Source organism: Oncorhynchus nerka, linkage group LG18 (assembly GCF_034236695.1).
Source record: "Oncorhynchus nerka isolate Pitt River linkage group LG18, Oner_Uvic_2.0, whole genome shotgun sequence".
Lineage (NCBI taxonomy): Eukaryota > Metazoa > Chordata > Actinopteri > Salmoniformes > Salmonidae > Oncorhynchus > Oncorhynchus nerka.
This window is the reverse complement of record NC_088413.1, coordinates 7,248,850-7,270,703: the sequence shown is the minus strand read 5'-3', so window position 1 is coordinate 7,270,703 and position 21,854 is coordinate 7,248,850. Positions and strand designations below refer to the sequence as shown.

Below are 21,854 nucleotides of genomic sequence, written 5' to 3'. Positions count from 1 at the left end.
ACACCTCAGATATCATGACCCTGACATCAACACCTCAGATATCATGACCCTGACATCAACACCTCAGATATCATGACCCTGACATCAACACCTCAGATATCATGACCCTGACATCAACACCTCCAGATATCATGACCCTGACATCAACACCAGATATCATGACCCTGACATCAACACCTCAGATATCATGACCCTGACATCAACACCTCAGATATCATGACCTGACATCAACACCTCAGATATCATGACCCTGACATCAACACCTCAGATATCATGACCCTGACATCAACACCTCAGATATCATGACCCTGACATCAACACCTCAGATATCATGACCCTGACATCAACACCTCAGATATCATGACCCTGACATCAACACCTCAGATATCATGACCCTGACATCAACACCTCAGATATCATGACCCACCTCAGACATCAACACCTCAGATATCATGACCCTGACATCAACACCTCAGATATCATGACCCTGACATCAACACCTCAGATATCATGACCCTGACATCAACACCTCAGATATCATGACCCTGACATCAACACCTCAGATATCATGACCCTGACATCAACACCTCAGATATCATGACCCTGACATCAACACCTCAGATATCATGACCCTGACATCAACACCTCAGACATCATGACCCTGACATCAACACCTCAGATATCATGACCCTGACATCAACACCTCAGATATCATGACCCTGACACCAACACCTCAGATATCATGACCCTGACATCAACACCTCAGATATCATGACCCTGACATCAACACCTCAGATATCATGACCCTGACACACCTCAGATATCATGACCCTGACATCAACACCTCAGATATCATGACCCTGACATCAACACCTCAGATATCATGACCCTGACATCAACACCTCAGATATCATGACCCTGACACCTCCAGATATCATGACCCTGACACCTCAGATATCATGACCCTGACATCAACACCTCAGATATCATGACCCTGACATCAACACCTCAGATATCATGACCCTGACATCAACACCTCAGATATCATGACCCTGACATCAACACCTCAGATATCATGACCCTGACATCAACACCTCAGATATCATGACCCTGACATCAACACCTCAGATATCATGACCCTGACATCAACACCTCCAGATCATGACCCTGACATCAACACCTCAGATATCATGACCCTGACATCAACACCTCAGATATCATGACCCTGACATCAACACCTCAGATACCATGACCCTGACATCAACACCTCAGATATCATGACCCTGACATCAACACCTCAGATATCATGACCCTGACATCAACACCTCAGATATCATGACCCTGACATCAACACCTCAGATATCATGACCCTGACACCAACACCTCAGATATCATGACCCTGACACCTCAGATATCATGACCCTGACACCTCAGATATCATGACCCTGACACCAACACCTCAGATATCATGACCCTGACATCAACACCTCAGATATCATGACCCTGACATCAACACCTCAGATATCATGACCCTGACATCAACACCTCAGATATCATGACCCTGACATCAACACCTCAGATATCATGACCTGACATCAACACCTCAGATATCATGACCCTGACATCAACACCTCAGATATCATGACCCTGACATCAACACCTCAGATATCATGACCTGACATCAACACCTCAGATATCATGACCCTGACATCAACACCTCAGATATCATGACCCTGACATCAACACCTCAGATATCATGACCCTGACATCAACACCTCAGATATCATGACCCTGACACAACAGATATCATGACCTGACACCTCAGATATCATGACCTGACACCACCTCAGATATCATGACCCTGACACCTCAGATATCATGACCCTGACACCCCCGACACCTCAGATATCATGACCCTGACATCAACACCTCAGATATTATGACCCTGACATCAACACCTCAGATATCATGACCCTGACATCAACACCTCAGATATCATGACCCTGACATCAACACCTCAGATATCATGACCCTGACACAACACCTCCAGATATCATGACCCTGACATCAACACCTCAGATATCATGACCCTGACATCAACACCTCAGATATCATGACCTGACACCTCAGATATCATGACCCTGACATCAACACCTCAGATATCATGACCCTGACATCAACACCTCGATATCATGACCCTGACATCAACACCTCAGATATCATGACCTGACATCAACACCTCAGATATCATGACCCTGACATCAACACCTCAGATATCATGACCCTGACATCAACACCTCAGATATCATGACCCTGACACCTCAGATATCATGACCCTGACATAAACACCTCAGATATCATGACCCTGACATCAACACCTCAGATATCATGACCCTGACATCAACACCTCAGATATCATGACCCTGACATCAACACCTCAGATATCATGACCCTGACATCAACACCTCAGATATCATGACCCTGACATCAACACCTCAGATATCATGACATTGACATCAACACCTCAGATATCATGACATTGACATCAACACCTCAGATATCATGACCCTGACATCAACACCTCAGATATCATGACCCTGACATCAACACCTCAGATACCATGACCCTGACATCAACACCTCAGATATCATGACCCTGACATCAACACCTCAGATATCATGACCCTGACATCAAAACCTCAGATATCATGACCCTGACACCAACACCTCAGATATCATGACCCTGACACCTCAGATATCATGACCCTGATATCAACACCTCAGATATCATGACCCTGACATCAACACCTCAGATATCATGACCCTGACACCTCAGATATCATGACCCTGATATCAACACCTCAGATATCATGACCCTGACATCAACACCTCAGATATCATGACCCTGACACCAACACCTCAGATATCATGACCCTGACATCAACACCTCAGATATCATGACCCTGACATCAACACCTCAGATATCATGACCCTGACATCAACACCTCAGATATCATGACCCTGACATCAACACCTCAGATATCATGACCCTGACATCAACACCTCAGATATCATGACCCTGACATCAACACCTCAGATATCATGACCCTGACATCAACACCTCAGATATCATGACCCTGACATCAACACTCAGATATCATGACCCTGACATCAACACCTCAGATATCATGACCCTGACATCAACACCTCAGATATCATGACCCTGACATCAACACCTCAGATATCATGACCCTGACATCAACACCTCAGATATCATGACCCTGACATCAACACCTCAGATATCATGACCCTGACATCAACACCTCAGATATCATGACCCTGACATCAACACCTCAGATATCATGACCCTGACATCAACACCTCAGATATCATGACCCTGACATCAACACCCCAGATATCATGACCCTGACATCAACACCTCAGATATCATGACCCTGACATCAACACCTCAGATATCATGACCCTGACATCAACACCTCAGATATCATGACCCTGACATCAACACCTCAGATATCATGACCCTGACATCAACACCTCAGATATCATGACCCTGACATCAACACCTCAGATATCATGACCCTGACATCAACACCTCAGATATCATGACCCTGACATCAACACCTCAGATATCATGACCCTGACACAACACCTCAGATATCATGACCCTGACATCAACACCTCAGATATCATGACCCTGACATCAACACCTCAGATATCATGACCCTGACATCAACACCTCAGATATCATGACCCTGACATCAACACCTCAGATATCATGACCCTGACATCAACACCTCAGATATCATGACCCTGACATCAACACCTCAGATATCATGACCCTGACATCAACACCTCAGATATCATGACATTGACATCAACACCTCAGATATCATGACCCTGACATCAACACCTCAGATATCATGACCCTGACATCAACACCTCAGATATCATGACCCTGACATCAACACCTCAGATATCATGACCCTGACATCAACACCTCAGATACCATGACCCTGACATCAACACCTCAGATATCATGACCCTGACACCTCAGATATCATGACCCTGACATCAACACCTCAGATATCATGACCCTGACATCAACACCTCAGATATCATGACCCTGACATCAACACCTCAGATATCATGACCCTGACATCAACACCTCAGATATCATGACCCTGACATCAACACCTCAGATATCATGACCCTGACATCAACACCTCAGATATCATGACCCTGACATCAACACCTCAGATATCATGACCCTGACATCAACACCTCAGATATCATGACCCTGACATCAACACCTCAGATATCATGACCCTGACATCAACACCTCAGATATCATGACCCTGACATCAACACCTCAGATATCATGACCCTGACATCAACACCTCAGATATCATGACCCTGACACCTCAGATATCATGACCCTGACATCAACACCTCAGATATCATGACCCTGACATCAACACCTCAGATATCATGACCCTGACATCAACACCTCCAGATATCATGACCCTGACATCAACACCTCAGATATCATGACCCTGACATCAACACCTCAGATATCATGACCCTGACATCAACACCTCAGATATCATGACCCTGACACCTCAGATATCATGACCCTGACATCAACACCTCAGATATCATGACCCTGACATCAACACCTCAGATATCATGACCCTGACATCAACACCTCAGATATCATGACCCTGACATCAACACCTCAGATATCATGACCCTGACATCAACACCTCAGATATCATGACCCTGACATCAACACCTCAGATATCATGACCCTGACATCAACACCTCATATATCATGATATTGACATCAACACCTCAGATATCATGACCCTGACATCAACACCTCAGATATCATGACCCTGACATCAACACCTCAGATACCATGACCCTGACATCAACACCTCAGATATCATGACCCTGACATCAACACCTCAGATATCATGACCCTGACATCAACACCTCAGATATCATGACCCTGACACCAACACCAGATATCATGACCCTGACATCACACCTCAGATATCATGACCCTGACATCAACACCTCAGATATCATGACCCTGACATCAACACCTCAGATATCATGACCCTGACACACCTCAGATATCATGACCCTGACATCAACACCTCAGATATCATGACCCTGACATCAACACATGACCCTGATATCCTGACCCTGACATCAACACCTCAGATATCATGACCCATCACACCTCAGATATCATGACCCTGACATCAACACCTCAGATATCATGACCCTGACATCAACACCTCAGATATCATGACCCTGACATCAACACCAGATATCATGACCCTGACATCAACACCTCAGATATCATGACCCTGACATCAACACCTCAGATATCATGACCCTGACATCAACACCTCAGATATCATGACCCTGACATCAACACCTCAGATATCATGACCCTGACATCAACACCTCAGATATCATGACCCTGACACCAACACCTCAGATATCATGACCCTGACACCTCAGATATCATGACCCTGACATCAACACAGATATCATGACCCTGACATCAACACCTCAGATATCATGACCCTGACATCAACACCTCAGATATCATGACCCTGACATCAACACCTCAGATATCATGACCCTGACATCAACACCTCAGATATCATGACCCTGACATCAACACCTCAGATATCATGACCCTGACATCAACACCTCAGATATCATGACCCTGACACCTCAGATATCATGACCCTGACACCTCAGATATCATGACCCTGACACCTCAGATATCATGACCCTGACATCAACACCTCAGATATCATGACCCTGACATCAACACCTCAGATATCATGACCCTGACATCAACACCTCAGATATCATGACCCTGACATCAACACCTCAGATATCATGACCCTGACATCAACACCTCAGATATCATGACCCTGACATCAACACCTCAGATATCATGACCCTGACATCAACACCTCAGATATCATGACCCTGACACCTCAGATATCATGACCCTGACACCTCAGATATCATGACCCTGACATCAACACCTCAGATATCATGACCCTGACATCAACACCTCAGATATCATGACCCTGACATCAACACCTCAGATATCATGACCCTGACATCAATATCATGACCCTGACATCAACACTCAGATATCATGACCCTGACACCAACACCTCAGATATCATGACCCTGACACCAACACCTCAGATATCATGACCCTGACATCAACACCTCAGATATCATGACCCTGACACCAACACCTCAGATATCATGACCCTGACATCAACACCTCAGATATCATGACCCTGACATCAACACCTCAGATATCATGACCCTGACACCAACACCTCAGATATCATGACCCTGACACCAACACCTCAGATATCATGACCCTGACATCAACACCTCAGATATCATGACCCTGACACCAACACCTCAGATATCATGACCCTGACACCAACACCTCAGATATCATGACCCTGACACCTCAGATATCATGACCCTGACACCTCAGATATCATGACCCTGACATCAACACCTCAGATATCATGACCCTGACACCAATATCATATTTCTGAAAACATTGATCCTGGCACAGAAACATCACAGATCACAGATAAAGTATATAATAACTAAATAAATAATATACAGTGCCTTGCGAAAGTATTCGGCCCCCTTGAACTTTGCGTTTGAAATATCCAATAAATGTCGTTCCACTTCATGATTGTGTCCCACTTGTTGTTGATTCTTCACAAAAAAATACAGTTTTATATCTTTATGTTTGAAGCCTGAAATTTGGCAAAAGGTCGCAAAGTTCAAGGGGGCCGAATACTTTCGCAAGGCACTGTATATATATATATATAAATAACTTTACAAGTACCTTTTTGAGCACGAAGTCGACCCGGCCAGCTTTTTCCATGTGAGCAGGCAGGTAAATTCTCTTGCTGACCTTGGAGTAACCTTTAGCTGATGCTGTTATGATGTGTGTTCCTGAGTTCATTAACCTCCAGTAATCACCTTCCTCCGCTATAGAGGGAGAGGGAGACAGGGAGGGGACAGGGAGGGAGACAGGGAGGGAGGGAGACAGGGAGGGAGGGAGACAGAAAGACCGGGAGACAGACAGACCGGGAGACAGACAGACCGGGAGACAGACAGACAGGGAGGGAGGGAGGGAGGGAGGGAAGGAGGGAAGGAGACAGGGATGGAGGGAGGGGACAGGGAAGGAGGGAGAGAGAGATATCAAACACAAATCTTAGAATCAGCTATTATAGACTGCCAGAACCCACTGGATTCTCCAATTACATTGAATGAACTACAGTACAAATGACAAAAGGGCCTGTGGTGTTGATGGTATCCTCAATGAAATGATCAAATATACAGACAACAAAATCCAATTGGCTATACAAAACTCTTTAACATCATCCATAGCTCTGGCATCTTCCACAGTATTTTGACCCTGGGGCGGCAGGGTAGCCTATTGGTTACATTTACATTTAAGTCATTTAGCAGACGCTCTTATCCAGAGCGACTTACAAATTGGACTAGTAACCGAAAGGTTTCATGTTCAAATCCCCGAGCTGACAAGGTTCTGCCCCTGAACAGGCAGTTAAGGCCGTCATTGTAAATAAGAATTTGTTCTTAACTGACTTGCCTAGTTAAATAAAGGTTAAATAAAAAAAATAAAAAAAAAACAAGGGCTGATCACCCCAATCCACAAAAGTGAGATAAATTTGACCCAATAACTACCGTGGAATATGCGTCAACAGCAACCTTGGGGAAATCCTCTGCATTGTCATTAACAGCAGACTCATACATTTCCTCAGTGAAAACAATGTACTGAGCAAATGTCAAATTACCGTACATTGTATACAGACATAATGTGACATTTGAAATGTTTTAATTATTTTGGAACTTCTGTGAGTGTAATGTTTACTGTTCATTTTTATTGGTTTATTTCACTTTTATATATTATCTACCTCACTTGCTTTGGCAATGTTAACACGTTTCCCATGCCAATAAAGCCCCTTGAATTGAATTGAGAGAGAGAGAGAGAGAAAGACAGGGAGATAGGAGGGGGAATGGGATGAAGAGGGGGATGAAGAGGGAGACCGAGAAGGAGGGAGACCGAGAAGGAGGGAGACCGAGAAGGAGGGAGACAGGGAAGGAGGGAGACAGAGAAGGAGGGAGACAGAGAAGGAGGGAGACAGAGAAGGAGGGAGACAGAGAAGGAGGGAGACAGAGAAGGAGGGAGACAGAGAAGGAGGGAGACAGGGAAGGAGGGAGACAGGGAAGGAGGGAGACAGAGAAGGAGGGAGACAGAGAAGGAGGGTGACAGGGAAGGAGGGAGACAGAGAAGGAGGGTGACAGGGGAGGGAGACAGAGAAGGGAGACAGAGGAGGGAGACAGAGAAGGAGGGAGACAGGGAAGGAGGGAGACAGGGAAGGAGGGAGACAGGGAAGGAGGGAGACAGAGAAGGAGGGAGACAGAGAAGGAGGGAGACAGGAAGGAGGGAGACAGAGAAGTAGGGAGACAGGGAAGGAGGGAGACAGGGAAGGAGGGAGACAGGGAAGGAGGGAGACAGAGAAGGAGGGAGACAGAGAAGGAGGGAGACAGGGAAGGAGGGAGACAGGGAAGGAGGGAGACAGGGAAGGAGGGAGACAGGGAAGGAGGGAGACAGGGAAGGAGGGAGACAGGGAAGGAGGGAGACAGGGAAGGAGGGAGACAGAGAAGGAGGGAGACAGAGAAGGAGGGAGACAGAGAAGGAGGGAGACAGGAGGAGAGACAGAGAAGGAGGGAGACAGAGAAGGAGGGAGACAGGGAAGGAGGCAGACAGGGAAGGAGGCAGACAGGGAAGGAGGCAGACAGAGAAGGAGGGAGACAGGGAAGGAGGCAGACAGAGAAGGAGGCAGACAGAGAAGGAGGGAGACAGGGAGGGAGCGAGACAGAGAAGGAGGGAGACAGAGAAGGAGGGAGACAGAGAAGGAGGGAGACAGAGAAGGAGGGAGACAGAGAAGGAGGGAGACAGAGAAGGAGGGAGACAGAGAAGGAGGGAGACAGGGAAGGAGGCAGACAGGGAAGGAGGCAGACAGGGAAGGAGGGAGACAGGGAAGGAGGCAGACAGAGAAGGAGGCAGACAGAGAAGGAGGGAGACAGGGAGGGAGCGAGACAGAGAAGGAGGGAGACAGAGAAGGAGGGAGACAGAGAAGGAGGGAGACAGAGAAGGAGGGAGACAGAGAAGGAGGGAGACAGGGAAGGAGGCAGACAGAGAAGGAGGCAGACAGAGAAGGAGGGAGACAGAGAAGGAGGGAGACAGAGAAGGAGGGAGACAGAGAAGGAGGGAGACACTGACATGTGTTACTAACCACCATGAGGAAACATTTGTCTTGATGTCACGTCTCTCCAGTGATGACACAACGTCAAAAAGAATGTTGCGATTCCTTGCGTGTATACTGCCAACATCTCTACATTTCCACCGTACAATGTAAACCGCTGGGAGCGTCTGTAAAAGCTCTGTGAATGAAACTAGTTATGATCTATGTCTCAAATGGCTCATTTCTCCTCCATAGAGCTCTAACAGAGGACCCTGCTCAGAAGTAGCCACCTGCTCAGAGGTAGCCATTTTGGCCCTTTCTCCTCCATAGAGCTCTAACAGAGGACCCTGCTCAGAAGTAGCCACCTGCTCAGAGGTAGCCATTTTGGCTCCTTTCTCCCTCCATAGAGCTCTAACAGAGGACCCTGCTCAGAAGTAGCCACCTGCTCAGAGGTAGCTATTTTGGCTCCTTTCTCCTCCACAGAGCTCTAATAGAGGACCCTGCTCAGAAGTAGCCACCTGCTCAGAGGTAGCCATTTGGGCTCCTTTCTCCTCCATAGAGCTCTAACAGAGGACCCTGCTCAGATGCAGCCATTTGGGCTCCTTTCCCTCCATAGAGCTCTAACAGAGGACCCTGCTCAGAAGCAGCCATTTTGGCTCCTTTCTCCTCCATAAGGCTCTAACAGAGGACCCTGCTCAGAAGCAGCCATCTGGGCTGCAGACATTATCCGGAACTATGGCTATCAGTTATTACGGTGGTTACCTGTGGTGACATCTTTACGAATTCCCCTGACAGATACGGACGCTCCCTTTATTCCATAGCCCTCTTCATCCTTCACCACTCCCTTAATACCTCTGTGGACCTGGAGAAGAGAAGGAACGACAGGGAATATCAGGGAATATCAGGCTTATTTTAACAAAATTCCCTGGTTTTCCAGGAATCTCAGTTGCTGGAATCCTGGATATACTGCTTATTCCCCCCTCATTCCAGGATTTTTCCAACCAGGATTCCAGGATTCTCCCAACCAGGATTCTAGGATTCTCCCAACCAGGATTCCAGGATTCTCCCAACCAGGATTCCAGGATTCTCCCAACCAGGATTCCAGGATTCTCCCAACCAGGATTCCAGGATTCTCCCAACCAGGATTCCAGGATTCTCCCAACCAGGATTCCTGTATATACGGCTTATTCCCCACTCATTCCAGGATTTTTCCAACCAGGATTCCAGGATTCTCCCAACCAGGATTCCAGGATTCTCCCAACCAGGATTCCTGGATATATGGCTTATTCCCCCCTCATTCCAGGATTCTCCCAACCAGGATTCCTGGATATACTGCTTATTCCCCCCTCATTCCAGGATTCTCCCAACCAGGATTCCTGGATATACTGCTTATTCCCCCCTCATTCCAGGATTCTCCCAACCAGGATTCCTGGATATACTGCTTATTCCCCACTCATTCCAGGATTCTCCCAACCAGGATTCCTGGATATACTGCTTATTCCCCCCTCATTCCAGGATTCTCCCAACCAGGATTCCAGGATTCTCCCAACCAGGATTCCAGGATTCTCCCAACCAGGATTCCTGGAAACCCAGTTTCCGGAATTTGCAAACCTATCAGTGAATGGCAGGGAATGCTAAGGTCAGTGGAGGCTGGTGGGCGGGAGAAATATATAGTAGGACGGCAGCTTAAAACTTCTTCGGGATCGGTGTCCCGTCCACGGGACGGTTGAGCTAATGTAGGCTAATGTGATTAGCATGAGGTTGAGCTAATGTAGGCTAATGTGATTAGCATGAGGTTGAGCTAATGTAGGCTAATGCGATTAGCATGAGGTTGAGCTAATGTAGGCTAATGTGATTAGCATGAGGTTGAGCTAATGTAGGCTAATGCGTTTAGCATGTGGTTAAATAAGAACATTTCCCAGGACATAGACATATCTGATATTGGCAGGAAGCTTAAATTCTTGTTAATCTAACTACAAAGTCCAATCTACAATAGCTATTACAGTTTTGAACATGAAAAGTTATTAATAAACAAGTTAGGCACTTATGGGCAGTCTTGATACAACATTTTGAAGAGAAATGCAATGGTTCATTGGATCAGTCTAAAACTTTGCACAGACACTGATGCCATCTAGTGGCCAACATCTAAATTGCAGCTGGGCTGGAATAATACATTATGGCCTTTCTCTTGCATTTCAAAGATGGTAAAAAATATATACAAAAGAACAGGTTTTTTTTCTTTGTATTATATTTTACCAGATCTAATGTGTTATATTCTCCTACATTAATTTAACATTTCCACAATCTTCAAAGTGTTTCCTTTCAAATGGTGTCAAGAATATGAATATCCTTGCTTCAGGGCCTGAGCTACAGGCAGTTAGATTTAGGTATGTCATTTTAGGCGAACATTTGGTGGAAAAAAAGGGGGTGGAGCCTTAAGATGTTTTAACATGGCTGTATTGGAATGAATGGAACGGTATCAGACACATCAAACACATGTTCTCCATGTGTTCAATATACAGCTCCATGTATTCCACTCCAGCCATTACAAAGAGCCAGCTGTCCTCCTATATCTCTGCCCACCAGCCACCACTGATAAGGACATTAAACATGGTCAGAAAATGATGAGACAGCACATAGGCCTTCTACGGTATAACTTCGGCACAAAATGGCTGCCTGGTCGCTGGGCTATAGAGAGGCAGACCCACCGACTCCATGAAACTGAGCAGGGCCTCCTTGTTCCTGAGCCACTCTGGGTAGAGCTCCTCTTCAGAAGGGAACTTGTCACAGCCCAGCTCCACCGTAATCTCCAGACAGTTAGTGTGGAGGTAGTTAAAGTCTGACATGCCTACGGTACCGGAGAAATAGAGAGTTAGGACACACCGTAAATATATACACTAGACACACAAGTACTGAGAATTAACAGACAGATACAGGAATAAGAGGGGGAGGTTAAGGAGAGGAGGAGAGAAAAGAGGAGGAAGAGAGGAGGACGAGAGGAGGAGTGGAAAAGAGGAAGAGAGAGAAGAGGAGGAGAGGAGGAAAGGAAGAGAGGAGGAGGAGAGAGGAGGAGGAAGAGAGGAGGAAAGGAAGAGAGGAGGAGGAGAGAGGAGAGGAGGAAAGGAAGAGAGGAGGAAGAGAAGGAGAGAGAAGAGAAAGAGAGGAGGAGGAAGAGGAGGAGGAGAGGAGGAAAGGAAGAGAGGAGGAGGAAGAGGAGAGAGAAGAGAAAGAGAGGAGGAGGAAGAGAAGGAGGAGAGAGAAGATGAGGAGGAGAGGAGGAAAGGAAGAGAGGAGGAGGAGGAGAGGAGGAAAGGAAGAGAGGAGGAGGAGGAGAGGAGGAAAGGAAGAGAGGAGGAGGAGAGAGAAGAGAAAGAGAGGAGGAGGAAGAGGAGGAGGAGAGAGAAGAGGTGGAGGAGGAAGAAGAGGAGGAGGAAGAAGAGGAGGAGGAAGAAGAAGAGGAGGAGGAAGAGGAAGAGGAGGAGAGGAAGAGGAAGAGGAAGAGGAAGAGGAAGAGGAGGAGAGAGAAGAGGAGGAGGAGAGGAAGAGAGGAGGAGAGGAAGAGAGGAGGAGAGGAGGAGAGGAAAAGGAGAGGAGGAGAGGAAAAGAAGAGGAGGAGAGGAGGAGAGGAAAAGAAGAGGAGGAGAGGAGGAGAGGAAAAGAAGAGGAGGAGAGGAAAAGAAGAGGAGGAGAGAAGGAGAGGAGGAGAGAGAAGGAGAGGAGGAAGAGGAAGAGGAAGAGGAGGAGGGAGGAAGAGGAGGAGGAGAGAGAAGAGGAGGAGGAGAGGAAGAGAGGAGGAGAGGAGGAAAGGAAGAGAGGAGGAGAGGAGGAGAGGAAAAGAAGAGGAGGAGAGGAGGAGAGGAAAAGAAGAGGAGAGGAGGAGAGGAAAAGAAGAGGAGGAGAGAAGGAGAGGAGAGAGAAGGAGAGGAGGAAGAGGAAGAGGAAGAGGAGGAGGGAGGAAGAGGAGGAGGAGAGGAAAAGAAGAGGAGGAGAGGAAAAGAAGAGGAGGAGAGGAAAATAAGAGGAGGAAAGAGAAGGAGAGGAGGAGAGAGAAGGAGAGGAAGAGAGGAAGAGAGAGTAAGAATGACACGAGGACGAGAGGAGAGACAGAATGACACGAGGAGGAGAGACAGAATGACACGAGGAGGAGAGACAGAATGACACGAGGAGAAGATCTAGAAGGTTCCGTACCCCCTGGGAAGCTGTACCACAGAGCTCCGTTGATGATGCCTCCGCTCCGGATGAAGGACGCTCCACACCTAGAATATACAATATATAGGTCATGTAACAGGGGGTAATATAATCATTCATAATAATAGCCAGGAATATAATCACCTCTCTGTGTTGTTGTCGGCCATGCTGGCGTGAGAGTCTGCGTATGTCCGGGCCAGCTGCTTAAATGCCTGCAGAGAGGAACACAGTCACACTCTACAACATGGCATTTTCTGGCCTGGGAACAGAAGAGGTTTTCACCACTGACATAAACTAGGTGTAGAACAGGGTACCTGTTGGCCAGGTTTAGGACAGGGTACCTGTTGGTCAGGTTTAGAACAGGGTACCTGTTGGTCAGGTTTAGGACAGGGTACCTGTTGGTCAGGTTTAGGACAGGGTACCTGTTGGTCAGGTTTAGGACAGGGTACCTGTTGGTCAGGTTTAGGACAGGTACCCGTTGGTCAGGTTTAGGACAGGTACCTGTTGGCCAGGTTTAGGACAGGGTACCTGTTGGCCAGGTTTAGAACAGGGTACCTGTTGGCCAGGTTTAGGACAGGATACCTGTTGGCCAGGTTTAGGACAGGTACATGTTGGTCAGGTTTAGGACAGGTACCCGTTGGTCAGGTTTAGGACATGTACCTGTTGGTCAGGTGTAGAACAGGATACCTGTTGGCCAGGTTTAGGACAGGTGCATGTTGGTCCGGTGTATAACAGGGTACCTGTTGGTCAGGTTTAGGACAGGTAGAGGTTGGTCATGTGTAGGACAGGTACCTGCTGGTCAGGTGTAGGACAGGGTACCTGTTCATCAGGTGTAGGACAGGACAGGGTACCTGTTCATCAGGTGTAGGACAGGACAGGGTACCTGTTGGTCAGATGTAGGACAGGACAGGGTACCTGTTGGTCAGGTGGAGGACAGGACAGGGTACCTGTTGGTCAGGTGGAGGACAGGACAGGGTACCTGTTGGTCAGGTGGAGGACAGGACAGGGTACCTGTTGGTCAGGTGGAGGACAGGACAGGGTACCTGTTGGTCAGGTGGAGGACAGGACAGGGTACCTGTTGGTCGGGTGTAGGACAGGGTACCTGTTGGTCAGGTGTAGGACAGGTTACCTGTTGGTCAGGTTGAGGACAGGACAGGGTACATATTCATCAGGTGTAGGACAGGGTACCTGTTGGTCACGTGTAGGACAGCACAGGGTACCTGTTGGTCTGGTGTAGGACACGGTACCTGTTGGTCAGGTGTAGGACAGGGTACCTGTTTGTCAGGTGTAGGACAGGGTACCCGTTCGTCAGGTGGAGGACAGGGTCCCGTTCATCAGGTGGAGGACAGGACAAGGTACCTGTTCGTCAGGTGTAGGACAGGTTACCTGTTGGTCAGGTGTAGGACAGGGTACCTGTTCATCAGGTGTAGGACAGGGTACCTGTTCATCAGGTGGAGGACAGGACAAGGTACCTGTTCGTCAGGTGTAGGACAGGACAAGGTACCTGTTGTTCAGGTGTAGGACAGGACACCTGTTCATCAGGTGTAGGACAGGACACCTGTTCATCAGGTGTAGGACAGGACAGGGTATCTGTTGGTCAGGTGGAGGACAGAACAAGGTACCTGTTGGTCAGGTGGAGGACAGGACAGGGTACCTGTTGGTCAGGTGTAGGACAGAACAGGCTACCTGTTGGTCAGGTGTAGGATAGGGTACCTTTTCATCAGGTGGAGGACAGGACAAGGTACCTGTTGGTCAGGTGTTGGACAGGATAGGGTACCTGTTGGTCAGGTGTAGGACAGGGCACCTGTTCATCAGGTGAAGGACAGGACAGGGTACCTGTTGGTCAGGTGTAGGACAGAACAGGATACCTGGTGGTCAGGTGTAGGACAGAACAGGCTACCTGTTGGTCAGGTGTATTACAGGACAGGGTACCTGTTCATCAGGTGTATTACAGGACAGGGCACCTGTTCATCAGGTGTAAGACAGGACAGGGTACATGTTCATCAGGTGGAGGACAGGACAGGGAACCTGTTCATCGGGTGGAGGACAGGACAGGGAACCTGTTCATCGGGTGGAGGACAGGACAGGGAACCTGTTGGTCAGGTGTAGGACATGACAGGGTACATGCTGGTCAGGTGGAGGACGGGACAGGGTACATGTTGGTCTGGTGGAGGACAGGACATTGTACATGTTGGTCAGGTGTAGGACAGGACAGGGTACCTATCCGTCAGGTGTATTACAGGACAAGGTGCCTGTTCGTCAGGTGTATTACAGGACAAGGTGCCTGTTCATCAGGTGTATTACAGGACAGGTACCTGTTGGTCAGGTGTAGGACAGGACAGGGTACCTTTTGTTCAGGTGTAGGACAGGACAGGGTACCTGTTGGTCAGGTGTAGGACAGGACAGGGTACCTGTTGGTCAGGTGTAGGACAGGACAGGGTACCTGTTGGTCAGGTGTAGGACAGGACAGGGTACCTGTTGGTCAGGTGTAGGACAGGACAGGGTACCTGTTGGTCAGGTGTAGGACAGGACAGGGTACCTGTTGGTCAGGTGTAGGACAGGACAGGGTACCTGTTGGTCAGGTGTAGGACAGGACAGGGTACCTGTTGGTCAGGTGTAGGACAGGACAGGGTACCTGTTGGTCAGGTGTAGGACAGGACAGGGTACCTGTTGGTCAGGTGTAGGACAGGACAGGGTACCTGTTGGTCAGGTGTAGGACAGGACAGGGTACCTGTTGGTCAGGTGGAGGTGTACAGAACAGGACAGGTGGACAGGGCACCTGTTGGTCAGGTGTAGGACAGGACAGGGCACCTGTTGGTCAGGTGTAGGACAGGACAGGGCACCTGTTGGTCAGGTGGAGGACAGAACAGGGTACCTGTTGGTCAGGTGGAGGACAGGACGGGTTACCTGTTCATCAGGTGTATTACAGGACAGGGTACCTGTTCATCAGGTGTAGGACAGGACAGGGTACCTGTTCATCAGGTGTAGGACAGGGTACCTGTTCATCAGGTGTATTACTGGACAGGGTACCTGTTGGTCAGGTATTGGACAGGACAGGGTACCTGTTCATCAGGTGTATTACTGGACAGGGTACCTGTTGGTCAGGTATTGGACAGGACAGGGTACCTGTTCATCAGGTGTATTACAGGACAGGTTACCTGTTCATCAGGTGTATTACAGGACAGGGTACCTGTTCATCAGGTGTATTACAGGACAGGTTACCTGTTCATCAGGTGTATTACAGGACAGGCTACCTGTTCATCAGGTGTATTACAGGACAGGGTACCTGTTGGTCAGGTGTAGGACAGGACAGGGTACCTGTTCATCAGGTGTATTACAGGACAGGGTACCTGTTCATCAGGTGTAGGGGAGAACATCCTCTCTTCATGGAGGTGTCTAGAGAAGTCAAAGGGATAAGAGATCACCAGCTCTCCGCCATGGAGGCTCGCAGACTGGACAAACGGCACAGACCTGATCCACTTCATCACTGCATAGGTCTCTGACGCTACCTGAGAGAGGAGGGAGAGGAGAGGAGAGGAGAGGAGAGGAGAGGAGAGGAGAGGAGAGGAGATGAGGATAATTACACATTTCCCTTACAAAACTGGTTTTGTCTAAAACTCTGGACACCCCTATAACATATCTTACCAAAACAGTAGGAATGTCCTGTACCTTACCAAAACAGTAGGAATGTCCTGTACCTTACCAAAACAGTGGGAATGTCCTGTACCTTACCAAACAGTAGGAATGTCCTGAACCTTACCAAAACAGTGGGAATGTCCTGTATCTTACCAAAACAGTAGGAATGTCCTATACCTTACCAAAACAGTAGGAATGTCCTATACCTTACCAAAACAGTAGGAATGTCCTGTACCTTACCAAAACAGTAGGAATGTCATGTACCTTACCAAAACAGTAGGAATGTCCTATATCTTACCAAAACAGTAGGAATGTCCTGTACCTTACCAAACAGTAGGAATGTCCTGTACCTTACCAAAACAGTAGGAATGTCCTGTATCTTACCAAAACAGTAGGAATGTCCTGTACCTTACCAAAACAGTAGGAATGTCCTGTACCTTACCAAAACAGTAGGAATGTCCTATATCTTACCAAAACAGTGGGAATGTCCCGTACCTTACCAAAACAGTAGGAATGTCCTGTATCTTACCAAAACAGTAGGAATGTCCTGTACCTTACCAAAACAGTAGGAATGTCCTGTACCTTACCAAAACAGTAGGAATGTCCTATATCTTACCAAAACAGTAGGAATGTCCTATATCTTACCAAAACAGTGGGAATGTCCCGTACCTTACCAAAACAGTAGGAATGTCCTATATCTTACCAAAACAGTGGGAATGTCCCGTACCTTACCAAAACAGTAGGAATGTCCCGTACCTTACCAAAACAGTAGGAATGTCCTGTACCTTACCAAAACAGTGGGAATGTCCCGTACCTTACCAAAACAGTAGGAATGTCCTGTACCTTACCAAAACAGTAGGAATGTCCTGTACCTTACCAAAACAGTAGGAATGTCCTGTATCTTACCAAAACAGTGGGAATGTCCTGTACCTTACCAAAACAGTAGGAATGTCCTGTACCTTACCAAAACAGTAGGAATGTCCCGTACCTTACCAAAACAGTAGGAATGTCCTGTACCTTACCAAAACAGTGGGAATGTCCCGTGTTACCAAAACAGTAGGAATGTCCTGTACCTTACCAAAACAGTAGGAATGTCCTGTACCTTACCAAAACAGTAGGAATGTCCTGTATCTTACCAAAACAGTGGGAATGTCCTGTACCTTACCAAAACAGTAGGAATGTCCTGTACCTTACCAAAACAGTAGGAATGTCCCGTACCTTACCAAAACAGTAGGAATGTCCCGTACCTTACCAAAACAGTAGGAATGTCCCGTACCTTACCAAAACAGTGGGAATGTCCTGTACCTTACCAAAACAGTAGGAATGTCCTGTACCTTACCAAAACAGTAGGAATGTCCTGTATCTTACCAAAACAGTAGGAATGTCCTATACCTTACCAAAACAGTAGGAATGTCCTGTACCTTACCAAAACAGTAGGAATGTCCTGTACCTTACCAAAACAGTAGGAATGTCCTGTACCTTACCAAAACAGTAGGAATGTCAAGTACCTTACCAAAACAGTAGGAATGTCCTATATCTTACCAAAACAGTAGGAATGTCCTGTACCTTACCAAACAGTAGGAATGTCCTGTACCTTACCAAAACAGTAGGAATGTCCTGTACAGTAGTAATGTCCTGTACCTTACCAAAACAGTAGGAATGTCCTGTACCTTACCAAAACAGTAGGAATGTCCTGTACCTTACCAAAACAGTAGGAATGTCCTATATCTTACCAAAACAGTAGGAATGTCCTGTACCTTACCAAACAGAAGGAATGTCCTGTACCTTACCAAACAGTAGGAATGTCCTGTACCTTACCAAAAACAGTAGGAATGTCCTGTACCTTACCAAAACAGTAGGAATGTCCTGTACCTTACCAAAACAGTAGGAATGTCCTGTAGAGTAGGAATGTCCTGTACCTTACCACAACACTAGGAATGTCCTGTACAGTAGGAATGTCATGTACCTTACCAAAACATTAGGAATGTACTGTACAGTAGGGATGTCCTGTACCTTACCACAACACTAGGAATGTCCTGTACAGTAGGAATGTCCTGTATCTTACCAAAACAGTAGGAATGTCCTGTACAGTAGGAATGTCCTGTATCTTACCAAAACAGTAGGAATGTCCTGTATCTTACCAAAACAGTAGGAATGTCCTGTACAGTAGGAATGTCCTGTATCTTACCAAAACAGTAGGAATGTCCTGTACAGTAGGAATGTCCTATACTTTCCCACATCAACAGAAGGCTAAGTTCCCATACCATCGAAGAGGTACCTACACCTGAGGGACTTGCTATAGAGAAGCTAGTTACATCACTCATGTGTACACACCTCTCCGATGGCCTCACTGGCGCCATCCCACTACAGACACCAGTGTAGCGAGATGTTGATATTACATACCTTACCAAACCAGTAAGAGTCTGGGATGGGGATGTGGTCTGTGCGGAACCGTTTGATCCTGCGATTCCGGTAGAGGATAGACGTGAGGTCAGGAAAGTTCCGGTTCAAGTCTAGGTTCTGAGCGTTGGTGCGACCCACCGTCCAACCGTTGAGCTCGTGACCCTACACAAACACACACAGAGGGTAAAGGTCGTGACCCTACACAAACACACAGATGTAGAAACACACACAGAGGGTAAAGGTCGTGACCCTAGACATGGTTCAACACCCCATGACCCTGCAGGAGCATTACGGGGAGGAGTGAAGAGTGAAGCATTGTGGGTAATGGGAAGACATGGGAAGTCATGTCGGTTAGAAGAATGTGATTGGATAGGATGAATATAAGAGGTCAGGAGTGTTTTGTTGACCATGTGACCCAGAAGAGGGCCCAGAGATTTTCCCAGTCAAGTCACATGATCGTTCCCTATACAGGAAGTAACTTAGGGACAGACTATGTAATCCGTCTGGAGAGAACAAGCTGTCCAGTAAACATTTTATTTAATTAAAACCTTTATTTTACTAGGCAAGTCAGTGAAGAACAAATTCTTATTTAAAATGACGGCCTACACCGTCCGAACCCGGACGACGCTGGGCCAATTGTGCGCCGCCCTATGGGATTCCCCATCACAGCCGGGTAGTGATACAGCCTGGATATCGAACCAGGGTGTCTGTAGTGACAGGACATGCTGTTTGTGTGAAGAAGATAGCCCAGAAATCACTCGGTTGTTTGAAAAGATGATTATAAAGACAATAGAGCTTCCCACTGCCAGCTGTTGGGAAAAACAACGACTAGACGTTCTATCTATTAAAAATATATTTGTTAAATTTGTTATTTTAAGAAAAAAACGTTTTGAGATTTCTAGCAGTGTTACTTCTTAGACCTTAAACAGTTACAAAAAAAATGGCACTGCGTTTCCATGACAACAGTCTAACCGACTGCTCTTGTTGATTGGTTAATGACACTATCACTCTGTCTCTCTGGTAGTGGGAGGGGCTGAACCAATAGGAGAGCTCAGGTAGATGATAGGCAGTTGGAAAAGGGGCAAGGCTTAGAAAGAGAGTGCCCCAACACATGCTGTCACAGACTCTATATAATGGAGAAGATAGGAGGCGTGGCCTCTTTCTATCTCTACGCGGCGGTTGGTTGGTCCCGGCTTCGACGTTTTTTTATTTATGATTTACTTCCTGGTCGTGGTGTGGTTGTTGTTCCGGGTCGTTGCTATCCTCTACCTCGGCGGCCGCCAGCTCGTAACCGTCGGGGTTCATGGATGCCAGGATGTGGATGCGCGTGGTGTTTACGAGCGTCTGGATACGCTGGTTGCCAAGGAGATACTCGGAACACAGGTACTGGGCCAGGTAGAGCAGCAACTGACGACCCAGGACCTCGTTGCCATGCATGTTGCCAACTAGCTTGATCTCCGGTTCCACTGAGGAGGGGGAGGTGGGGGAGATGGGGGAGGTGGGGGAGGGAGAGGGAGAGACGGGGGAGGAAGGGAGGGGGTGAGAGACACAGGAAAGGAATTGCTCAAGACAAAACCTGTGTCAAAGTTCACTTTAGAAGATGTTAAGACACAGTAGGTCCTCAACTAGCCCTGTACCAATAGGCTTTAAAACACAGGATGTCCTCAACTAGCCCTGTACCAATAGGCTTTAATAAACAGGAGATACTGAACTAGCCCTGTACCAATAGGCTTTAAGACACAGGAGGTCCTAAACTAGCCCTGTACCAATGGGCTCCCTAGCTCACTTGCCCCATTGCTGTGCAGTTCAAACCCCAGAAATCACTCCACCTTAAATCGTTACACACTCACACAGTTCATGCCCTCCGGGGTTGTCTGTGAACTCTATGGCCAGGAGGTCTTTCCCCTCCGTGCTGCGTCCGATACTGTAGATATATAGATACAGAGATCAGTAGTTTATTCATCCCCTTGAGGTTGTATTTCCTGTCCAAGTAAACAGCAGCAGACAACAGCCAGTACCTGTAGGTGCGGGAGATGTGAGAGCACTTGGCAGCAGTCCTCTTCAGAACGCTGTACATCTGGGCGTTGGAGTGGTACGTGAACTGAATGATGGTGGAGGGTTCGTCTGGAGACAGGTTGGAGAAAGCCACTTCCTGTCTGGCTGAGAGGGAGAGGGCGAAAGGAGGAGGGGGGTTAGCTGAATTGATCGTAATTGGTTTTCAATTTGTTATGTAGCTGGGACCCGTGTGATTGCAAAC

General features: G+C 47.4%; 1 protein-coding gene across 1 annotated transcript in view; it reads right to left on the bottom strand.

The window, feature by feature from the left end:
• LOC135561734 (carboxypeptidase Z-like) overlaps positions 1–21,854 on the bottom strand; it is a 59,115-nt gene that overhangs the window by 14,202 nt on the left and 23,059 nt on the right. Inside the window, exons 6-15 of the mRNA XM_065003479.1 lie at positions 21,616–21,757; positions 21,448–21,521; positions 20,819–21,063; positions 19,598–19,759; positions 16,909–17,067; positions 13,703–13,770; positions 13,559–13,626; positions 12,079–12,218; positions 10,133–10,232; positions 6,940–7,085 (exon numbers count right to left, since the gene is read on the bottom strand). Of these exons, the coding sequence (XP_064859551.1) occupies positions 6,940–7,085; positions 10,133–10,232; positions 12,079–12,218; positions 13,559–13,626; positions 13,703–13,770; positions 16,909–17,067; positions 19,598–19,759; positions 20,819–21,063; positions 21,448–21,521; positions 21,616–21,757 (1,304 nt within the window). The remainder of the gene's footprint in view (positions 1–6,939; positions 7,086–10,132; positions 10,233–12,078; positions 12,219–13,558; positions 13,627–13,702; positions 13,771–16,908; positions 17,068–19,597; positions 19,760–20,818; positions 21,064–21,447; positions 21,522–21,615; positions 21,758–21,854) is intronic.